Source organism: Sphaerodactylus townsendi, linkage group LG03 (genome assembly GCF_021028975.2).
Source record: "Sphaerodactylus townsendi isolate TG3544 linkage group LG03, MPM_Stown_v2.3, whole genome shotgun sequence".
Lineage (NCBI taxonomy): Eukaryota > Metazoa > Chordata > Lepidosauria > Squamata > Sphaerodactylidae > Sphaerodactylus > Sphaerodactylus townsendi.
In genome coordinates, this window is record NC_059427.1 from 163,701,457 (window position 1) to 163,714,743 (window position 13,287).

Here is a 13,287-nt window from a genome sequence, read left to right on the forward strand (position 1 = left end):
GAATGGGACTTGTTTCAGACTTCCGAAGTGGCATTTTATATGAAACTAAAGTACCGGTAAGACTGTGCCTATGCAAAAGATTGGCACGAATGTAAGATGGTCACTTAAAAGAAGAGATCAAACACAAAAGCTGATATCCCCGATTTTAAAATGACCCTTCCTGAAAATAGGTAGTAGGGTAAACAAAGTTTTTTTACTGCATAGTAATCAATACATAGTAAACAATATAGACTGGGAAAGAAAATAATTGCTTTCAGTTTTAACGCCTCTTTATGTTGTGACTCTTCAGAAGTAGTATTGGATCACACTGCTGCATATTTCAAAAGGCAAGAAACTGGCTTTTTTAAGAAGAGGAAGAAGAGAAGGAGGAGGAGGGGAGGAGGAGTTGTTGTTGTTGTTGTTGTTGTTGTTTGGATTTATATCCCCCCCCCTTTCTCTCCTGCAGGAGATTCAAAGGGGCTTACAATCTCCTTGCCCTTCCCCCCTCACAACAAACAGGGGCTGGGTGGGAGAGCTTCAAAAAGCTGTGACTAGCCCAAGATCACCCACCTGGCATGTGATGGAGTGCACAAGCTAATCTGAATTCCCCAGATAAGCCTCCACAGCTCAGGCGGCAGAGTGGGGAATCAAAACCAGTTCCTCCAGATTAGAATCCACCTGCTCTTAACCTACTGCACCACTGCTGCTCCCAACCATGTATATGGTTTACCCCCCACTCCAAAAGCCGTCACTGGGCAAAGCTTGATATAGCTTTCTAATTGACAGTATGATCCTAAATAGATTATAAGTCAATTTACATCAATGGGCTTAAAATGGTGTTCCTCCCCTTAGTTAAACTTCCTTCCCCCCCCCCCCCACAGTGCAATCTGTAAGCTAGGAAGTCACACTTTTCCAAGTGACTCTGTTATATAACGGGATGTATTTATCCTTTCCTACTTAAAATGCCCACAGACTCATAATAGCTGTGGCCAATGTTTTGCTAAATTGCTGAAACACCTGTGGGCTTTTGGGCTTCTTGCTCCTGGAAAAAAAAAGCTGTACTACTAGATAATTCCTGCCTGATGCACAAGGGAAGAAGCAGAAGCTTGGGAAAAAAAGTGAAAACCAAACAACCAAAAAAGGTTTTTCCCCTAATTTTTTTCATGTCTCTAGTTACAGCCGAGGAGAAGAGACATGCTAGAACAAAAGGGGACAACTGAACATGTACTCATGAAGCTTCCTTAGGTTCCAAAAAATCAACCTGCAAGATGTCCTCATTGTATCTCAGCGATTCAAACCATGGAACATATATTGCTCGACTGCCCCAAATATGAGGGATCTAGGACCAGACTTTTTGCTCTTTGTCCTGTAATCTTTAATGAATACTCTGCTGTGGGGAAGATTACGTTTCTACTAAACAATTCCACCTCCGAGCTTTTAACTTTTGTAGCTAGGTTCCTTATAGAAACTTTTAAATGATTACCTGCGATGGTTCTCATGTATGGGATACTTGTTTGGACAATGTTGGCTGTTATATGGATTCTATGCCTAATAAAGGTTTATATATATATGAAGCTTCCTTACAGAGTCAGCCAATTAGTCTGTCAAGGCCAGTTGTGTATACTTCGACTAGCTTCAAGTTTCCAGTCTCTGGGGAAGAGGTCTTTCACGGCACTGACTACCTGATTCTTTTCGAACTGGAGATGTCAGCGATTGAACCTAGGACTGGGGTGGCCAACCTATGGTGCTCCAGATGTTCATGGACTACAATTCCCATCAGCCTCTGCCAGCGTGGCCAATTGGCCATGCTGGAGGGGCTGCTGGGAATTGTAGTCCATGAACATTTGGAGCTCCACAGGTTGGCCACCCCTGACCTAGGACCTTCTGCATGCAAAGCAGATGCTGTTCTACCATAGAGCTGCAGCTCTATGATTTTTTTTTGTCACAGAACCCCCCCCCCCCATCACACATCACTTTCTCCATCATCTGTGTTAAGTTGTAATTTTGAAAGAAGGACAAGAGTTTAGATGTATACTTTTCTCAACTGTAAGGAGTCTCAAAGGGTCTTACAAACTCCTTTCTTTTCCTCTCCCCATAGCAGACACCTTGTGAGGTAGGTGGGGCTGAGAGAGTTCTGAGAGAACAGGGGGTGGCCCAAGGTCACCCAGCAGGCTTCGTGTAGAGGAGTGGAGAATCAAATGCGGTTCACCAGATTAGAACCCACCGCTTACGTGGAAAAGTGGGGAATCAAACCCAGTTCTCCAGATTAGAGTCCACTGCTCACAACCACTAATTTGAGAATATCATGAATTCAGAAGTAACTTGGAAATCGAGTCTGCTCACCAAAGTCTACAGATGCACAAACGTGCCTCTTTCCCCTCCCTCTTCGCTTCTGGGCACCGAGCCAAGTGACTTCCTCTGACAACAGTCTGCAGTCTAATCAAGAAATTTTCAGCTGAGCTGTGTGCACAGATATCATTCCACTGAAAGCTAGTGTTGACTAGAACGTTGCGTTAACAGTCCTGTAATGTTGAAGACCAGGGGCTACGGAGACAACAAGAAAATACCGCAGGGATTTTCGACCCCTTGAAAAAAAAAATCGGCGATGGCATGTGAGTACTCTCAGTTCGTGCCTTCGACAGGAATATTTGGAATATTTTCTGTTTCTTGGCTATCCTTTGCTGTTCTTTAGGTCCTCCTTGAGAAGTAAAGAGTGTATGATCTGAGGTGAAAACCATTGCTTTTGGATGGTAATAAATAAGGGAATGTTTTTAGAGGTGCTTGGGTGTCTCCCTTGTTGCTAATGGAGTGAGCCCATGACTTTTGTTAGGACTAGCTCAGGGGTCTGCAACCTGCAGCTCTCCAGATGTTCATGGACTACAATTCCCATCGGCCCCTGCCAGCATGGCCAACTGGCTGATGGGAATTGTAGTCCATGAACCTTTGGAGAGCTGCAGGGTGCAGACCCCTGGACTAGCTGATATGTGCAATCATGTGAGGCAGGGAAGGACGTAGCTCAGTGATAGAGCATTTGCTGGGCATGCCGAAGATCTCAGGTTCAGTACCTGGCGTTGCCAGTTTAAAGTATGTGGTAGTACATGCTGTGGAAGACCCCACCAGAGACCATGGAACGGCATTGCCAGCCTGAATGGCCTGTACTGACTTTGATGGACTAATGGTCTTCTGATTCAGAGTGAAGCAGATTCATGCGAGTTGACTAACGCAATGGATTTTGGGGGTGGGGGTGGCAGAAATCTCGGGGGCCCTTACCTTGTCTCCCCCCACCCCAGAGAGAGAGAGATTGCATGTTCTCATCCATCATCTTCATTCTGGTGTGCGTGTGAGTTGGAGTAGTAAAGCATAAGGCAGTGATGGTGAACCTTTTCGAGGCCAAGTGCCCAAACAGCAACCAAAAAACCACTTATTTATCGCAAAGTGCCAACACTGCAATTTAACCTGAATACTGAGGTTTTAGTTTAGAAAAAATGGTTGGCTCCGAGGCATGCGTTACTCAGGAGTAAGCTTGGTGGTAGTCTGTGGCTTTGCTTTGAAGCAACTGTGCAACTCTTCCAACGGGTGAATCATGACCCTAAGAGGGTTTACTCAGAAGCAAGCCCCATTGCCAGCAACTGAGCTTACTCCCAGGTAAAGGATCGCGCTTCAGTTCTTCGCATGAAAATCAGTGGGGTTTAACAGCGCTTAACAGGGTTACCTACACTGCTTCCCCAGAACTAAGTCTTAGGTTTAATGCTAATAATGCTAATAATCAATTAGCTAATGCTAATAATCAAGCCCAGTGGCCCAAGTCAGCCTAGATGTGTGGGGGGCACTCTGTGTGCGCATGCCGAGAGGGCTCTGAGTGCCACCTCTGGCACCCATGCCATAGATTCGCCACCACTGACATAAGGTGTTCAAGCGACCTCTGTGGGTGGTGAGATGGCAAGTTTAGGGTCAGTAGAAGCGGGAGGGAGACGTGTTATAGGGAGAAGTGCCAACTTCACGTGACAAAATGCTTTGACCTGCCATTGACTGTTACCTCAGGGTGTTAAACCAGTAGCTCTTAAGTGAGCAGAAGGCACCAGTTCCAAAGCACCAGAACACATTTCCCAGTGGCATAACAATGCACATCTGGTATATTATCAGGCAGCACAGCTACCTTCTCTTGCTTATGAAACACCCCATTTCCTGCCCTTGGAGAAGCTGAAGCTTATCATGAGCCTTGAAGATCTCTCCCTTTTGACTTGGTTTAGCCACCAGTAATATCGGCTTCTTGGGGAAGACTGTATTCCATCTGGGCTCCTTCTGGCTTGAATTGCACAGGCAGGGTATTCCCTTGTTTAGACCAACAACAATTGAAGGCTTAGTCTCCCATTCCCACCATAAACAGTTTCACCAATAGTATTGCCACTTATGGATCGAAAGCTTGCTGGCAGCACCTCTGTATTTTGTGTGGGGTCAGTCTGGTCGAGCACTATAGAAGCCGAAGGTAAAAGCTTCCATTAGAGCATAGGTGTCAAACTCGCGGCCCTCCAGATGTTATGGACTACAGTTCCCACCATCCCCTGCCAGCATGATGCTGGCAGGGGATGATGGGAACTGAAGTCCATAACATCTGGAGGGCCGCAAGTTTGACACCTGTGCATTAGAGGAACAATAACAGCAGGTGGATCTTTATAGCCCTTGCCCGGGGTTTCTCCCAAGTCATGCATTGCACTAAAAGTGTCACATATCCCCCTGAAATATGGCTGGCTCGTCTGATTACTCATTCCAACAAATATGCTTGTGTTTTAACATCAGCTTGGTCCCTGCTTGTAACTGAACTCTATTATTCATACCAAACTGGACTGTAGTTTTTGTAAGCTGGCAGAGATGAAGAGGAAGTGGCTTTTATTTTTGGAGCAGAAATATTTGACTTTGTTTATTTTTAATCCTGCAAATGTTCTGAGGTAGTAGAATGCTTCTGCCTTCCTCGCTCTTCTCAAGGATTCTCGTTCTTATTTAATGATCGTCAGGATGAAACCTGGAGGAGGTAGTTAGGTTGTATTAGCATAGAGTGCAAGGTGAGGCATCTTGTGTGCGTGGCATTGATGGTGTTAGGTGTGGATATAGACGTTTGTCTGTGTGAAGTGGTTTAAAATAGGCATTTTCTCGTGTGTGTTCTAGGGAATCTCACTATGCTAAACCAGTGGTTTTGAACCCGTGGGTTGGGACTCTTAAGGTAGATCACAGAGCCCACCAGCTTGGATGTGAGTTTCTTTCTTTCTTTCTTTCTTTCTTTCTTTCTTTCTTTCTTTCTTTCTTTCTTTCTTTCTTTCTTTCTTTCTTTCTTTCTTTCTTTCTTTCTTTCTTTCTTTCTTTCTTTCTTTCTTTCTATTCATAGTTCAATATATCAATATCAGATAAACAACATAAAAAGCAGTTACAGATTACTGAACACATTAATAACAAATTGGGGAATTAATCATTTCAGAGATAACAAATATAGACGGTGCTTATACTAAAAAAGAGTTATCGTTACAGAACTAGACAAAAGATTTAACATATAAGAAATAGCATAGGCTAGAACTTCCCTTCATCTATTAAAATTATATTCTTGTCCATTTTGGTAACATTAACAAACAGCTTAGTCTAGACTTACATTAGACGTTGGAATTCTATATATACATAAGAACTAAAAAAAAGGATGGATAAGTTTTTAAATACTAAAGGTACTATATCTTAATAATTATATCTAGCTTTGATATAATTATCCCACTTCTCCCATTTTTTAATTTGCAGAGATGGTGTAGATAAATTGTTGGTTATCATATTTATATTTTGTGAGATCCAGTCGGCAGTGCATAGTTCTTGTACTTTATGAACCCATTCTTCAATTTTTGGGATTGACGAAGATCTCCATTTAGATGCGAGTTTGCATTTCTTCTGCTGTCTTTTGGAGGGGCCTGTTGCCAGTTTGCTTGCATGGAGAGCAAGCCACTTTTTCCTACTTCAGCTTTACGTGTGCATTGAGAGGAGGTTGGTTTAAATTCTTTGGGTGCTGTTCCACTGTTCTGGCCTGGACCCTGGTGAGGTATAGAACTCCATTTTACATGTTATTTTGCCACATACTTACAGGTTAGTAGGATTCCAGGACTGAGAAGGATCGGTATCACTGATCTAATGAACCACCTTAATGACATCTCTGCTGGGTACCGCAAGTGATTACTTCTCAGAATAAATGTGGTAGAGCTCTACTCTGCAACTCTTGTTAACTGTCACAACCCCAGACTTGATCAGTGAAAGACTCAATACTTTAAAAGCAGAATTTTCATTTATTGACGGCAAGCGTAGGAAAGCTGTTGACTTATATTGTCAGAACTGAGTGCATTAAAACAGGCAAAGTGTTATATCCCCCAGCACAGATAGGTCAGGCCCACAACCCCCCTTTCCTTCTCTGAAGTGGGAAGGTACTGGGATGAAAACACTGCGGCATCCACCACCACCCCTCCTGCAGCTACAGAGATAAGGGCAGATTGCTATAGTAGGGAAACATTCCCAGGCCTGCTGAAGCAGTAAGCATTCATTAGATAGAGATATGACAGTAAGCATTCAGTAGACAGAAATACGGAAGGACCCAGGCTAAGACATTATAGCAGTGATGGCGAACCTTTTCGAGACCGAGTGCCCAAATTGCAACCCAAAACCCACTTATTTATCACAAAGTGCCAACACGGCAATTTAACCTGAATACTGAGGTTTTAGTTTAGTGGGCTCTGAAGCATGTGTTACTCAGGAGTAAGCTTAGTGAAGCAACCGTGCAACGTTTCAGATGGGTGAATCACGATCCTAGGAGGGTTTACTCAGAAGCAAGCCCCATTGCCAGCAACTGAGCTTACTCCCAGGTAAAGGATCATGCCCAGGTCAGCCTAGATGTGTGGCCAAGGGGAGGGTGATTTTCCACCCCCCTCCCACATGATGAACTCTGTGCGCGAGTGCCCACAGAGAGGACTCTGAGTGCCACCTCTGGCGCCACCACTGCATTATAGCATAAGTGTGAAACTCGTGGCCCTCCAGATGTTATGGACTACAGTTCCCATCATCCCCTGCCAGCATCATTAGAGGGTCATGGCACCAACATTCTCTTGTGAAAGTGCTTCGTATAGCACAGGGGTCTGCAACCTGCGGCTCTCCAGATGTTCATGGACATTCATTGGCCATGCTGGCAGGGGCTGATGGGATTTGTAGTCCATGAACATTTGGAGAGCCGCAGATTGCAGACCCCTGGCATCACAGGTGGTAGAAGAAGGGCATAGAGACAGTATGTTGATCAGTTGATCGAATCACCTTAATCACATCTTCTACTGTGTACTGCAAGTAAGAACATCTCAGAATATATGTGGTAGAACTCTGCCCTGCAACTCTAGTTAACTGGCCAACATTTCTGTGGTGGAATTGTTTCATACAGCAGATGGTAGATAAATGTCGCAGAGACAGTATGACGATCAATTGACTGGTCAGATATTGACAGTTGTCAGTGTGTTGTTAGGTAGGTAAAGGTATTCCCTGTGTGTCAGGATCTGTCAGCCTCCCCCAATAACCAAACTCTTGGGTTCAGCAATCAGTTTATTAAAAGGGCGTTGCAAACACGATGCATGGAAGTTCTTGCTGGAAATAAGTTAAACTATACAAGGCGTGGTTAATATTCCCTCTCTTAAACCCCCTCCAGCTTCTCCCTCCGCATCCCATCAGAATGAGATCACTAGAAATGTTCTCAGGCTGTGCAGACCTTCAAGGCTAAATTGGCGATAATGTCCAGATGTAGTCTGCCTTGGAGGGTGAGAAGAGAATTTGCGGGCTTAGAAGCCAACAGTACAGAAGCACAGGAATAACCACACAATAGTCAGGTTCTCCCGGGACCACCTTTTCCACAGTCTCATGGCAAGAATCAGGAAAGAGCTGCAGTCTTGACAGGGTCTTGACACTGTGGACGTTGTTGGGACGTTGTTGGCCCATGGGACGATGTTATATCACAACATTTACTAGGTGGACTTTGACTATGGGGTGATTTGCCATTGCCTTCCCCAGTCATCTGCGCTTCACCCCCAGCAAGCTGGGCACTCTTTGACCAACCTTGGAAGGATTGAACGGTGAGTCGACCTTGAGCCAATTACCTGAAAAGGTCTTCCATTGGGGTCAAGCTTAGGTTGTGAGCAGAGCTTGGATGGCAGTACTTCAGTTTACTGCTCTTGCGCCATAGGGCTCTTATCTGATTAGTTGATTGGTCGGATGTTGACAGTTTTAGAAGAAGAAGAAGAGTTCGGATTTATATCCCACCTTTCTCTCCTATAGGAGACTCAAAGGGGCTGACAATCTCTCTTCCCTTCCCCCCTCACAACAAACACCCTGTGAGGTGGGTGGGGCTGAGAGATCTCCGAAAAGCTGTGATTAGCCCAAGGTCACCCAGCAGGTGTGTGTGGGAGTGGAGGGCTAATCTGAATTCCCCAGATAAGCCTCCACAACTCAAGCGGCAGAGCTGGGAATCAAACCCGGTTCCTCCAGATCAGAGTGCACCTGCTCTTAGCCACTATGCCACTGCTGCTCTCACTACGCCACTGCTGCTCTCAGTGTAATTAGATAATGGATGAATACTGATAAACTGTTCCATAAAATCAAAAATATAAGTGTACAGCTAGCAACTTGCCCTGTTTTTCTATGCTGACACTTTTAGTGACTGTTGCTTGCTAGGAAGGAATGCTCAAAAAATCTTCCTTGCCTGAACTCCCACCCTGCTTTCTTTCAAATCATTTAGTCTTGTTTCTAAAATTGAACTAATATTCAGAATGCTATATTCAGTTTTGTTCTGGATTGTTTTTTACGGAGTATTGTATATGGCATAGTGTGCTGTAGTTTTGGGTTCCTTTACATGTTTGCTACTGAAAAGCCGATATGCATTGATAAAACATGGCAGAAAAACAGTGGTGGTCAGAGTATGCATCCAGCAACTGGTTTGAGAGGTAGTTTATATCATCAGAATTTAAATCGGAGTCACTCTGGTAAGATGAGAAGGTCTATAGTCTTCTTGCACTCACTGCAGCCTCCTACCACTCTTGGAAAAGAATACTCTCCACGCAAGATGTTCTTTCCATAGGAAGGTTTTACTTTAGCAGTTGCAAGGTTACACAAGTCTATGCTATACAAGACTATAAAGCTATACAGAACTCTTCAGCAAGAACATAGTGAACACACACACTGAACTTAACACTCTGAATTTACACTGGACTTAGCATATACAATACATTGGTTCTTATACATTCAACAAGGATACTTTTCCCCTGCCCCGGCAACAGCCTCTCATTGGTCTAGAGTCACAGTTTGTTTGTTTGTTTGTTTATTTCTGAGTTTTATATACCGCCCTACCCCCGAAGGGCTCTGAGCGATGAACAACATAATGTTAAAACATATACAATTAAAAACCATTAAAATAAACACAGCGGTGAATATAATAAAACAGCGTCAGCAATAAAACCCTTATTAAAACCCTCCCAAAGAGGGGAGAAGGAAAAATGGGTCCCATGGATAGTAAAGGGACCCCAAGCACAGAAGAATAAACTCACCAATTGAACTCACCAGTTGAACTCACCAATCATGTTAAAGATTAACTGTAGCCACTTGTCCTAGACTGTCTCCGGCCTCTGTGTTGGGCAAACTTCTGCTGATTAGAAGATGAACCTTTTGTGAACCTTTATTTTATATATCATGAGAGTTTACCCAATGGAAGAGTAGATGCATTAGTGAAACGCTGCACACAAAAAAATCTTGAAGTGGTTTTATATATATTTATGTATGTTTGTGTGTTAAGTACCATCAGTGTTCTTCCAATTTATAGCGACCCTATGGAGATATATATGAGACTGTATGTCTCCTTCGCAGTGTATGTTTTAGTAACATGGTGGTGGAAAAATATGGAGATCTTAGAATCTGCAGCAATCAGCTCATCACATCATTCCAGAGTTAATTTTACCATTTCTCAAACTGGAAATAAGAAGGCATGGAAGAGAGAAATGCAGAGTAATCTCAAAGAAATTGGGAAAGTCAAATACATCTGTTTCTACAGGCTGCTTTCCAGCCATGCAACTGTCTTTACAATTAGTACTTAAAAAAAAAAGGTTGCTGTTGTTTTGTCTTCATTTCAGTTTTTAAAATGCATCTGTAGTTTGACCTCTGCTGTTCTAGGATAAAACTCAAAGGGAAGAACTGTTCATTTGAGCCGCTTGTATTTGTAGGAAACAGTGCCTAAAATTAAACTATAACAATTTTGAAAAAAATTCAATGGATTTCATTGGCTTGCATTTTTTGGGTCTGTTTCTTGTGATAGAAGGGTACTTTCATCGATTGAGGAGGGTGAATTGACTTCCGCTGGTTTCTTCACTCACCCCTTACTTTGCTCTTTATGCTGTTCATGAGGGTCCCAGGATCTGCAGGAACAGAATTTGGGAAGCTGCAATAGGAGGGCCTTTTCGGGTCACAAATGTTATAGGATACAAGAAGCTTAATTAATAACAAGTAACTAAATGTAGTTTTGAAACTGGGAAGTAACAAACCTATTGGTGATTAAAGTACCTTTTAGTATTCAGTTATCTAGAACAGGGGTAGGGAACCTGCGGCTCTCCAGATGTTCAGGAACTACAATTCCCATCAGCCCCTACCAGCATGGCCAATTGGCCATGCTGACAGAGGCTGATAGGGAATTGAGTTCCTAATTTATCTGGAAACACTGATTCTGATCTAGAAAGAAGAAGTTTGGTTATATCCCCTTTCTCCCATGGGGAGACTCAAGGGCTGACAATCTCCCTGCCCTTCCCCTCACAACAAACACCCTGTGAGGTAGGTGGGGCTGAGAGAGCTCTGAGAAGCTGTGACTAGCTCAAGGTCACCCAGCTGGCGTGTGTGGGAGTGTACAGGCTAATCTGAATTCCCCAGATAAGCCTCCATAGCTCAGGCGGCAGAGCTGGGAATCAAACCCGGTTCCTCCAGATTAGATACATGAGCTCTTAACCTCCTACGCCACTGCTGCTCCTAGGATCTAGGCAGATTTGTCCTTTAAACTGACCATATGTCTTCTTTGATTAATTAAGTGTTTAGTTCTAGAGCAGCGTGATGCAATCAGATATTGATTTGTGTAACAGAGATTAGCTCTAGCTAGCCCTTCACATACATATTTATTTATTTACAAAGTTTATATCCTTTCTGCCCTTACAAGGACCACAAAAGTGGCTAACGAATTAAAATATACGTAATAAAATCACACTGTAAAATCACATTTAAAACCTGCCCCGCTAACCAAACATCATTAAAATAATTAAAAATGGAACTGAAATACATGCAAAGACATAAAAGAACAATTAAAACATGGGTCAGGAAGCAGAGATCATTGTAGGTATGCCAAATGAAATAAAATAGTCTAAAACCACTGGTGGAAGATGGCAACAGAAGAGGACAGGTGAATTTCCATGGGATGGGGGAAGAGTTCCAGACTTTTGGTGCTGTGAAAGCCCTCTTCCAGGTTGCTACTTGGCTAATTTCAGAAGATGAGGGCATCCAAAACAGGGTTTCTGAATCATTGTGGTCAGGCAAGTTCCTAAGGGAGTAGGTGGTCCTTCAGGTATCTTTACCGTTATTTTAGATTTTCATCTTGCCCTATCCCGGCCAAGTCCCCCCCACCCACATACTTCCTGCTGCTGCTGCCATGGGAAAAGAGAGAGGCTTGTTATTTTGATATTCCTTGGTATACTCTTGGTTACTCTTTGCCCGCTCTCACAAACAGCAGATGTTATGGGATCTTCTTCTTTCATATGTCGTCTTGTGCTTGAAACCACATCTCCTTCTTCATGCCTTCTCACCAATTGTGGACGGTTCCATCTCCATCCAACCACCAAATTCAGGTTTCCTCCATTAAGATGTTAATGGAAAACACCCACATTTGGCAGTTGGATGGAGCTGTCCACAACTGGTGGTGCTCATGTTCTGGAACAGTTTGCTGAAGGAAATGTGTGCTGTTCCCTTCCTGGTTGCTTTTTGTGAAACATGAAAATTCAGCAACAGCTTGTCAACTATAAGTGCAGATGGGTGCAAGGTGCAACTCATTCCCTTCAGTCTATCTTCAAGGTCGTTTCCATAACATCCCACAAAGAGAGTGTTGTTGTTGGTACTGTCCCTACACTATGGACTCAATTCCTCATATCCTGCTTTACTGTTGAAGGTATAATGATATTAGAACCGACCTGGGAGCTTTATTACCTTCAGAATTTATGTTTTTCTCAGACAAACTAAAAATGTCTAAGCCAGTGATGGCAAACCTTTTTTGAGACTGAGTGCCCAAATTGCAACCCAAACCCCACTTATTTATCGCAAAGTGCCAACCCGACAATTTAACCTGAATGCTGAGGTTTTAGTTTAGAAAAAACGGTTGGCTCCCTCTTCCTCCGCCCCACCCGCTCGAGCAGGGGCCAGCCTGCTCTAGCCATCAAGTCCTGCTCACACCGCTCTGTGCCTCTCTAGCATCTCTGCCTCCTCTGTGCTCCCCCCTCCGGCAGCAGCCACCCTGAGCACAGGCATCAGGCCTGCCAGCTGAGTCCTCCCTGCTCACCATGGTGCGCGTACATCGTACTCAGTGGCCAGGCCAGCCTAGATGTGTGTGTGTGTGTGTGTGGGGGGTGATTTTTCACCCCCCACATGACAACCTTTGTGTGCGTGCCCACAGAGAGGGCTCTGAGTGCCACCTCTGGCACCCGTGCCACAGGTTCGCCATCACTGGTCTAAGCTATTGAACAGCTCTAATGTAGAAATTTCGGAAGCAGTTGCTACATTTTTAATCCGTGTCCTACATGATGTGTAACAATGATCCTGTTATTGTACCTGGAATGTTTGGTACTTCCGGTTTTATGCCTCATAAAGGTTATTGGATTGGATTGGAAAATTCAGCAGAGCATTGGATGTGAAAAACGAAGATGCTGGGGACTGTCCTCTTTTGGCATGGGTTTGTGTTATTTGCATTCTCAGTTGTTGTCGAGAAGATTTATCTTGAAGGATAAAACTTGTAAAACTTCAAAAAAATATGTGTGCAGACGAGGATAAAGAGCCAGCTGAAAGCAATTTAGTATAAGAAGAGAATCAATTTGCTGGGTTGCTTTCCAGGGCACTGAGTTAGGGATTGGATTTGAGTAGTAAAGACAAAATAACTGTGAGGAAGGCTGTGATTGGGGAAGTTCGGTGAAGTGCGGTGAAGAAACCCAGATCGGAGGACTGGTGTGGAGTTGCCAGTTGGTTATG

At 43.8% G+C, this 13,287-nt stretch overlaps 1 protein-coding gene across 16 annotated transcripts in view; it reads left to right on the top strand.

Moving 5' to 3' along the window:
• Positions 1 to 13,287, top strand: part of MBD1 (methyl-CpG binding domain protein 1) — a 123,488-nt gene that overhangs the window by 16,121 nt on the left and 94,080 nt on the right. For 6 of the 16 annotated variants that reach the window (XM_048487792.1, XM_048487793.1, XM_048487799.1 and 3 more), the window contains exon 1: positions 2,462 to 2,591. The exons of 4 other annotated variants lie outside the window; for them this stretch is intronic. In XM_048487792.1, the coding sequence (XP_048343749.1) occupies positions 2,585 to 2,591 (7 nt within the window). In that variant the 5' untranslated portion in view covers positions 2,462 to 2,584. Of the gene's footprint in view, positions 1 to 2,460; positions 2,592 to 13,287 lie in introns of those variants that run through there. 6 more of the 16 variants (XM_048487806.1, XM_048487810.1, XM_048487811.1 and 3 more) reach the window with 4 other exon arrangements.